This window comes from Muntiacus reevesi, chromosome 7, assembly GCF_963930625.1.
Source record: "Muntiacus reevesi chromosome 7, mMunRee1.1, whole genome shotgun sequence".
Classification (NCBI taxonomy): Eukaryota; Metazoa; Chordata; class Mammalia; order Artiodactyla; family Cervidae; genus Muntiacus; species Muntiacus reevesi.
In genome coordinates this window covers 841,700-851,718 of record NC_089255.1, presented here as the reverse complement: position 1 = coordinate 851,718, position 10,019 = coordinate 841,700, and the positions used below count along the sequence as shown (strand labels likewise).

The 10,019-nt window shown below is 39.4% G+C and overlaps 1 protein-coding gene and 1 non-coding gene across 2 annotated transcripts in view; both read right to left on the bottom strand.

The window, feature by feature from the left end:
* Positions 1 to 471: 471 nt before the first annotated feature.
* On the bottom strand, positions 472 to 544 carry TRNAG-CCC (transfer RNA glycine (anticodon CCC)). The gene has a single exon. It is a non-coding gene; the product is annotated as a tRNA-Gly (tRNA).
* Positions 545 to 776: 232 nt separating this feature from the next.
* LOC136172100 (exocyst complex component 1-like) overlaps positions 777 to 10,019 on the bottom strand; it is a 39,341-nt gene continuing 30,098 nt past the window's right edge. The window contains 4 exon segments of the mRNA XM_065941216.1: positions 777 to 914; positions 2,100 to 2,151; positions 4,460 to 4,688; positions 5,206 to 5,282. Of these exon segments, the coding sequence (XP_065797288.1) occupies positions 910 to 914; positions 2,100 to 2,151; positions 4,460 to 4,688; positions 5,206 to 5,282 (363 nt within the window). The 3' untranslated portion in view covers positions 777 to 909.

Genomic DNA, 10,019 nt, shown 5'->3' with positions numbered 1-10,019 from the left:
GCTCAGATGGTAAAGAAACCACCTGCAATGTGGGAGGCCTGGGTTTGATCCCGGGGTTGGGAAGATCCCCTGGCTGATTGCACGGCAACCCGTGCCAGTATTCTTGCCTGGAGAATCCCATGGACAGAGGAGCCTGGTGGGCTACAGTCCATGGTGTTGCAAAGAGTCGGACATGACTGACTGACTAAGCACACACACATACAGACATCACTGTTGATCAGCTCAAGAAGACTCCTGCTAAAATGCGAATGTAATCCACAAGGTCATTTTTGTGTTTAAAAAATGAATTTCAACTTTGCATACTGATAGCCCATATGAACCCTAAAATATAAGTAGTTCCTGGTAAATACAAAAGGGTTTTACACACTGTTTTTCAAATTTAAGAAATCTTTATTATTATTATTATTTTTAATATATATATATATTTTTATTTACTTGTGCCAGGACTTCATCGCTGCATGTGGGATCTGGTTCCCTGACCAGGGATTGAACCCAGGTTCTCCACATTGGGAGTGTGGAGTCTTAGCCACTGGACCACCAGAGAAGTCCCAAATTTAAGAAATCTTTAATTTCAGAAAACTTAAAAAAGACTAGAGACTATGGAAAATAATGAACATATCTGTCTCCCAACTTCTAACTTAATCAGAAATAATGAAAACAACTGACCAAAAACACCAGAAATAAGGAAAACCACCACCAAAAACTTCTTCATAATGTAACAAAAGTTTACCATTAACAAATACTCCTCTGATAAGTTTAGTATATGCTTTATCTAGATCTCCACGACACTCAGCATTTTTAAAGATTGATTCTGCGAGTCCAGCAAATTCTTCAAATTCAGCAACAAACGGGAGAATTCCTACTTTACTCTTCTTTGAGATCTTTACTTCTTCCATTTGCCTTATTTGGTTACTCTAAAGTTAGGCAGAAAGCAAGGGAGAAAAATAGCTAAGCAACTTAGAAACAACGTACAATTAAAAGTAAATATATATACCACAAAGGCATGATGTAATTTAATACCTAGAACATTTCGGACATTTACTAATCAAAGATTAACACAATATGGATAACTATGAAAAACTATTTCTAGAGATTAAAAAGTACATAGATATCATTGAAGGAACTAAAATCAAGGGAAAAAATCCAAATTATTCAAAACAAAATGCACTCAAAGCTTGTGAACCTCAGGTCTTTGTTTCAAGTAAAAACAACCAATGAACACTTCTATCATTTATAAAAGGTAAGTATATAATGATTGCCCACTTTGGGGCAGAGCAGATACCAGAGCACACACAGGATCTCTCAAGATTATTTCTGGTTGGTGTCTATATAGTCAAGTTGAGAACCACAACCATTTCCAAATCTCATCAGCCTAAAATTTGTTTGGATAGAGAAGTTCTATGTTTTGGGGGTATGAGCACAGAGGAGAACAGGTACTTCTACTGTGGATTTGCATTATATAGTTTTCCATGTACCTATTAGTCATTCACTCTAAATCAGTATAGCAAAGTACTTGTGTAAGATGGATACAAAGTAACAAATAGACAAATAGACAGAATATAGACACTTTGGTTCAAAATAATCAATTATGATTCTGTGTACTTCCAGGGGATCTAGTTCTATTCCCAGTAAGAAGTACATTGCCAAAGTGTTGAATCATTTTCAACTCCTACCTAAAATTTCATTGTGCTGAGATTCTGGGGGTATAACCTGAAAACCATATGACATGTAGAGATTAGAAAAGTAACCGTTCTTTTGTTCAATATGGTATTGGAAGTCCTAGACATAGCAATCAGACAGGAAAAATAAATAAAAGGAATCCAAATTGGACAAATCATTCTAAAACCTGTATGGAAACACAAAAGATCGTAATGCCAAGGCAAGCTCAAGAAAGAAGAACAAAATCAGAGGTATTATGCTCCCTGATTTCAAACTATACTACAAAGTTACAGTCATCAAACAATATGGTACTGGTACAAAAACAGACATGTACATTAACAGAACAGAGCGCCCAGGAATAAACCCATCCTTATACGGTTAATTAATCTATGACAAAGAAGGCAAGACTATACAATGAGGCAGAGACACCCAGATCATACCATTTTCAAAGGTTAAAGGGTACAAAACCACATCACTGTAGTGTGAGGAATCCTGAAAAGCAAAGTAAATGCAGGTAAGAAATGTACTGGAGTGCAGTGTCCAGCTTGGTAGTACTTGATATGTTTCTAATTTTATCCCTAGTTCTTGGCAGGCTAATCTTTTTAGCCCCGTTCCTTGAAGAACACTTTGGGCTTGGCCACCAGATGAAAGTACTAAACTCAGATACCATCTATTCCACTTTCTGCAGTTGTCTGACATTCATTCTTTGGCTCAATACACAGAGAACCATTCACTACTCTTTCAAGGTATGCTTTAGGTCCAGATCTTGTCCCAAGTACCAAAAACATGTAACACTTACTGAGCACACACAACTGACGACACTGTGAAAAGACTTGATTTAAATTAAGAAACAGATTGATGATAACCAACAGAAGGAACCATCCTCTTCCCTTTAGTGACAAGGTCCATCTTTTAGAAATACATGCAATTTAGGGAAAAAACACGACTTTATACCTTTGTCTAGGTTAATTTAACTAAATTTCTTCACTTCCCAGTTTTGAGAGGAACACGAACATTCTTCAGCAAACTATTACTAATTACCACTATTGTTCCCTGGTGACTCAGATGGTAAAGCATCTGCCTACAATGTGGGAAACCTGGGTTCGATCCCTGGGTCGGGATGATCCCCTGGAGAAGGAAATGGCAACCCAGTCCAGTACTCTGGCCTGGAAAATCCCATGGACGGAGGAGCATGGTAGGCTACAGTCCATGGGGTCGCAGAGAGTCGGTCACGACTAAGCGACTTTACTTTCACTTTCATTACTGTCATCATCATCATCATCATCATCACCATTACAAGCAATTAGTTACAAGCTCTTATTCTGTACCAGGCAATGTGCTAAGCACTTCATTTGAACCCATGTCTACATCTCCCTGACACTATTATATCTTACACTTCTAACAATTACATTCAACTGGATTGAGAGGTATTATATTAAAGTTTTATATACTAGCTTTATTCACTGATAAGAGCAAGAAAATCTTCATATTCTAAAAATGTACAGTGTTCTCATGGTTAATGTTCTAGCTATTCTTATTCTATGTCACATAGGACTCATTATCTTAGACTTTAGTAATTCTTTATTTTCTTTTTGGCAATCAGCTTACAATCAGACCTTACAGGTTTATCATCACTTCTGAAGAAAGCTGGGCAGGGAAGAGGATAAGTGGCCAAATTTCATAATATTTCAAATGCCAGTGCAATCATTTGGTGGGGAAGGAGGGTTAACAAGTCTGTTGAGGTGACATTTACGTTTCTACGGATGGCTTTTAAACTTTCAGAAATCAGTAAGCATTATTTTTAAAAAGTATAAAAGATGAAGTGGATTTTAATCACCCTTAATATTTTTATTATTCTCTCATTATTCTATGGGCTTCCCTGGTGGCTCAGCCGGTAAAGAATCTGCCTGCAAAGCGAGAGACCTGGGTTCGATCCCTGGGTTGGGAAGATCCCCTGGAGGGAATGGCTACCCACTCCAGTATTCTTGTCTGGATAATTCCATGGACAGAGGAGTCTGGCAAACTACAGACCATGGGGTCACAAAGACTCAAACATGACTGAGTGACTTTCACTCACTCATTATTCTATGGCTATTCAAGCACTGGATTTAACTTAGAGGTTACATAGTAGAATAATTCAGATGATAAATACCTATTTTTACATATTAATACTAAATATATTCATAAAATGAAACTCTTTTTAGAACCTGGCCCAATCCTCTTCATATCTATAAGCTTACCAAAACCTAACAGAAAAAATAAAGTTAATGATTTTTTTCCCTATTAGGAGAAAAATGATAACTACCAAAAGTTGTCATAAGAACAATTTATTCTTAAAGCAATATGATTAAAGCTATTGAACTGAAAAAAATACTTTAATCAATTAAAATAACCCAAATATTAATTACCCTATTGTGATATATTAAAAGAAGAAAAACAATAAATTCAAGTTTCAGTTGCTTCATTAAATCTATGGTCACTAATTGGTCACCTGGGATTTCAGTTACTTAGTGGATCTCGGGTGTAATCGCTGCTGCCTCTGTGTCAGTCACTCCAGGAACTGGCCATGGTTCACAGTGTAGACGGGACACAACTTGGCACTAGCCTGCTCCTGGACACTTCAGCCAATACCCTGCTGCAAGGCGTGGGGACAGGAACAGTAGGTCCCCTGGTGGGAAGCCAGAAGTCTTTGAAACACACACACACACACACACACAGAGACACACACACACACACACACACAGATACTCTGCAATGGTTAAGAGTTCTAAGTTACTGAAAAAAAAAATACCCAACTTACAATACATTTGTCAAAGTTCCTTTTGACAGTCACCAAAACATTTCCCAGTGTAGTGCTCAGAAAAGAAGCGGGGTCCACGTTCTGTGCAGTCCACACATGGCGACTCATTTTGACTAGCATGTCAAGGGAGTTAAAGCTATCGATTTTGTCTCCTAATGCAATCAAGTTGTTCAGTTCTGGCTCAATGCAGCGAAATATTTTAATCATCATCTGGCGGATCATATCTTTCCTGTTCAGAAATACAAAACAGAATAGTTAGTACAAGCTTCAGGTGCATTTACCTTTAACTTTAATCCACTCGGTATACACAAATGACTAAAATTTGATATATCAACTAACACTGTCCAAATAGTTAATTATTCTAGAGTGGTTTCCAACATAAACATATTTTTTTGAGGTTGCATTTTTATCACTCAAAATAACGTCCTTTGTAGAACTGGGTCCTGAAATGTGCTTTGTGATTTCTGAGAAATACACTACAATTCAAATGCAACTTCCTACCAGCAAACATCAAAATTGACTGCATTTGTGTGATTACAAGAGCAAAGAAAAGCCAAAGAGCCATAAAGGGGACCAAGTTTACTTCATTGAGAAGCTCTGTAACACACTGGGCACACAGATCGGTGCTCTGAGTGTTGTCAGCTATGGACAGTAATCTGGACTCCTCACTGGGCAGCATTCCTTCCTGCTCAATTGAAAGTTTACTTTTCTTTCACAATAAACAACAGATAGTAACAAACACATACTCAGATGAAACAGGCAGCGGTGGGCCAGCATTATGTTGCTGTGACAAAGTTCCTCCATCTGTGTCCTCTGCTTCAGTCTGCAAAAATTATTCAGATACTTCACATAATAAAAGGCTAACAAATTGAAGAGTTTAGTTTATATAGCAATAGCCTGCTCAGTCTCCAAATTCTTAGGAGAGAATGTATGATGAGAAATAATGATTTTTAAAGGTAGTATTATCAATGAAATTATATAATTTAACATGTTGCTTCAGAATGTTCAGGAGAAGCTTTGTTTTCAGATTTTATCTGAGAATGAGAAGCTGTGTTTGCTTCTGAGCACATTTAGGGGGGGTGGGGCGGGAGAGAAAGGTAGAGGAGACTCAGAGGGAGTGCAGGAACGAGGGGACAATTTAATAAAAAGCTGAAAATATCTAGGGACATGTTCAAGGGAGAATTTTGAAAATTAAAATCATTCTAATAAAACTAATCATCCTAATAAAACTTGAGCATAAAAAATGCTGTCAGAAGTTCTTACAGAAACTAACAAATTTACTAGCAATTACCATCTACAAGAACAAACCCCCTAACCATCTGAAAGACTTAATTTTGAGCACTGTTTTTATATGCTAGTTCTTTTAAAGATCATCTTAATTTTAAAAAAATCACTCGATTTGCATTGTGTTTTTAAGTTCTTTAAAATACTCTAGCAAATGGCTCATTTTATTTTCTTACATTTATGCCACCAGAGAGCCATGTTCAATAGGCATTATTATACCCATTACATAGATGAGGAAAAGTAGGGATTAAATAATTAGTTTATGGTCTTGAAAGGTTGTTGCTGAACGATAAGACGCGGGATTCTTGGCCTCCGGAGGAGACGAATTCAATTCGGGGCCAGAGACGAGGCTGGATCGCTCAGAGCTTTTGTGTAATAAAGTTTTATTAAAGTATAAAGGAGATAGAGAAAGCTTCTGACATAGGCATCAGAAGGGGGCAAAAGAGTACCCCCCTCCTAGTCTTTAGCTGTATGGTATATAGTCACTCACAGTCCGTTAATGAAAAGAAAGGAATGTCATAAAATCTAGAATGGCACCAGATAATTCATCCCAGGCCATAAAACTATTGACTTGCACCTTGTACCAACAAATAGTTTCGTTTACATAGATTAGGGGAACAATACCTGAACAAGTAAGTTAGGCCCTTTGGCGGAACCAACTTGAAGATGGAGTCTGGGGTTCATTAACATAGCTTAAGACAACATTTCCATACGAAAAAGAAATGTATTGGTTAACTCAAGGTTTGGGAGTAGTTAGCTTTAGGTGAGACCAGGTGTCATGGCCACACAGAATGTTAGGAGAAACCTCCTTTTAATTTTGTATAGAGAAGGAAAAACAGATCGCTGGTTTGTTCTTTTCTGCCGGTTAAGAGAGATAAAAATGTCTGGCACTTACAGTCTCATACCTCCATTTGGAGACCCCTGGCCTTCCTGCCTGTTACTCTCTCATTCCCCCCTTTTCTTTTAGGAGAATTATGTTGCCTAGGGAAAAGGGGCGTCGTTTTCATTCCATAACTGCTTCTGAGCTGACAAGGGGCGTTGTCCCTAAATTGGTGAGGCAACATATTCTCCTAATCCTCATAGTGAGGATGTCTGATCCAGGGGCCCCAAATAGTAATCGGAAGAAGCTGCAGTGATAGCAGGAGTTTGAGCAACCATTTGTAACTTAAAAGCTTTCATGCGACTAGAAACAAATCCAGTTACACAGTTACAGATGCAGGGAGCAAAGAGCAAAAACAAAACAATCAGAATTATTGTAATTAAGATAGTTTTCCACCATGGGGAACTAGTTAATGTCTCCCAAAGTGAGGCGATTGAGGCTTCAGGAGTATCCATGGCCCCAATCATCTTGTTCATGTGTTTAGTAAAATGAGTAACATTAGTGCTCATATCAGGTATATATGTACAGCATTGAGTATGAATGATGGCACAAGTTCCTCCTTGTGCAGCAAAATAGTGATTAAACTGAGACAGTGTATAATCAAAATTAAAAGTCACATTATGTCCATAGTTAAGGTACAGAGTATTACACCAGTCCATTCTAGGGTTGTTAGATGTCATCAGACGAAGAAGAGGCATCACATGTGATTGTTGTCGAAGGTATTCGCAGACTTGGAGAAAGTCTTTTCCTTGAAGTGGAGATGTCCACCATGGGAAGCCTTCCACTGATGAAGAGGGGAGTGCTCCGCAGACCCAACAGTTAGACCGATTGTGGAATGCAGCATAGGAGTGAGCCCAGGACAGGAAGGCACTGTCTTGAGGATCAAAGGGCAGACTCAGGATTTCTGGAGTCAGCAGAAGTAGGCTCACATAGATTATCAGGCCCATCTGAAACATACAAAGTCAGAGCATAGAAAGTAAAAACAAAAAATGACATCACTTAGTTCTGGTCAGGGTGCCACCTCTTGACTCGAGTGTGATGTACCCAAGAATCAATTCCTGGCACTTTGACAGCTGTGGGAGAAGAAAGAATAACCTGGTAAGGGCCTTCCCAGAGGGGCTCGAGGGATGAGCCCCCAGATCCCAATGTTTTTGTGAGGACCTCGGTTCCTGGCTCAAATAGAGGCTTGCTGGATTCAGAGGCTGGGTCAGGAGTCGTCTCCCGGAGTTCTGTTAATGCCTGTTGAAAAGCTGAGAGCTGAGCTACATAATTAGTTAGCTCTAAGGCTTCAGGATCTATAACAATGTCTGTGCGTAAGAAAGGCCTTCCATAAATACATTCAAAGGGGGACAGTCCCTCCTTTTTGGGGGCAGTTCCAGCCCCCATTAAAGCTATGGGTTTCTTGAGTTAATTTGCGCAGATGTCTTTTGATAATGTCATTAGCTTTTTCAACCTTTCCTGAGGATTGGGGTCTCCAGGAACAGTGTGAGTGATACTCTATTCCTAGAGCTTTAGACACCCCCTGAGTTACAGCAGCTTTAAAGGCGGAGCCATTGTCACTCTGAAGGCTCCGTGGCAGCCCAAACCTGGGGATGATTTCATGGATTAAAATCTTTATAACTTCCTTAGCTTGTTCACTACGACAGGGGAACGCCTCAATCCATCCAGTAAAAGTATCCACCCAAACTTGTAAGCAAGAATATCCATTAGGTTTTGGCATATGAGTAAAATCAATTTCCCAGTCCTCTCCAGGATACTTTCCCTTTCGTTGTAATCCAGATTTTGCTAGCCTTTCCGTCTTTGGGTTATTTTTCTGACAAACCTCACACCGTTTGATAATGTTTTTTAAAGTTTTCATTATATTTTTACCTTCAAACAAACGAGAAGTCATCTGGCAAGTACTTTCTACACCCAAATGAAAACTCTGATGTAAACCCTTAAGAATTTTCCACTGAGCATTTTCAGGAATTATTAATCGTCCATCCTCGGACTGTAACCATCCTTTATCAGTAATCTTTGCTCCTCTTTTCTCATATCTTTTTAATTCTTCCTCAGTATATTGTGGTTTTTCTTGTTCTACAGGACCTGTCCATATCAAAGGCGTCTGTAGGGAGGGGGTTTCATAAAGTGCCGCTTTTTTGGCTTGAGAGTCTGCTAACAGGTTACCGGTGGCTACTTTACTCCCATCCCTGCTGTGCCCTTTGCAATGCATAACCGCTACTTCTTTAGGACAATAGATAGCAGTTAAAAGTCTCTGGATCTCTCTGAAATGCTTAATAGGTTCCCCTGTTGCTGTTTGAAACTGTCTTTCTTTCCATACTGCAGCATGAGCATGCAAAGTCAAATAAGCATACTTAGAATCAGTGTAGACATTTACTCGCTGCCCTTTGCTTAACTCTAGAGCTCGGGTCAGAGCCACAAGCTCCGCTAACTGGGCGCTGGTTTCCTGGGGGAGAGATTTTGCTTCTAAAACCTGTTCAGCCGTCACCACAGCATAACCTGCTTTACGCTTTCCATCCCGAACAAAAGAACTGCCATCTGTAAATATTTCCATGTCAGGATTGTCTAATGGGGTATCCATTAGATCTTCCCGAGCTGCATAGTTTAAAGTTAGAAATTGGGAACAATCGTGATCAGGTGTTTCATCTTCCTTCTCAGGAAGGAAAGTAGCAGGATTTAAATTTCTACAAACTTAAAGCTTAGTTACTGGTCCTTCTAACAACAGTGACTGATATTTAAGAAGCCTACTGTCTGTCATCCAAATGTTAACCTTAGAATTTAAGATTCCACTCACATCATGAGAAGTCAGTACAGTAAGGTTTCGTCCAGTAATTATTTTTAAAGCTTCAGGTGCTAATAAAGCAGCTGCCCCAATTACTCTTAGGCAGTGGGGCCACCCACGTGCAATTACATCTAATTCTTTGCTTAGATAAGCAATAGGTAGCTGGTGAGGCCCCCGGGGTTGTGTCAAAACTCCCAAGGCCATACCTTTCCTTTCAGTGACAAACAAGTTAAATTCTGACCCTGTGGGCAAACTCAAAGCTGGAGCTTGCAGGAGAGCAGTCTGAAGAACCTTAAAAGCCTTTTGAGTATCTGGAGACCAAACCAGTTTGTCAGTTTGGGCCTGCTGAGTTTCAGCTATAAGTTTATATAAAGGCCGGGCAAGTTCTCCATAACCCGGAATCCAAATACGACAGTAGCCTGTGATTCCCAAAAATCCTCTCAATTGCCTTAAAGTCATAGGTAGGGGATGGTTTAGTATAGGTTTAATTCTCTCGGGGCCTATGGCCCTAGTCCCTTCTGATATGATTAGGCCCAGATATCTAACAGATTGTTGACAAAGCTGAGCCTTTTCTCTTGATGCCTTGTAACCGCAGCCTGCCAGAAAGTTTAAGA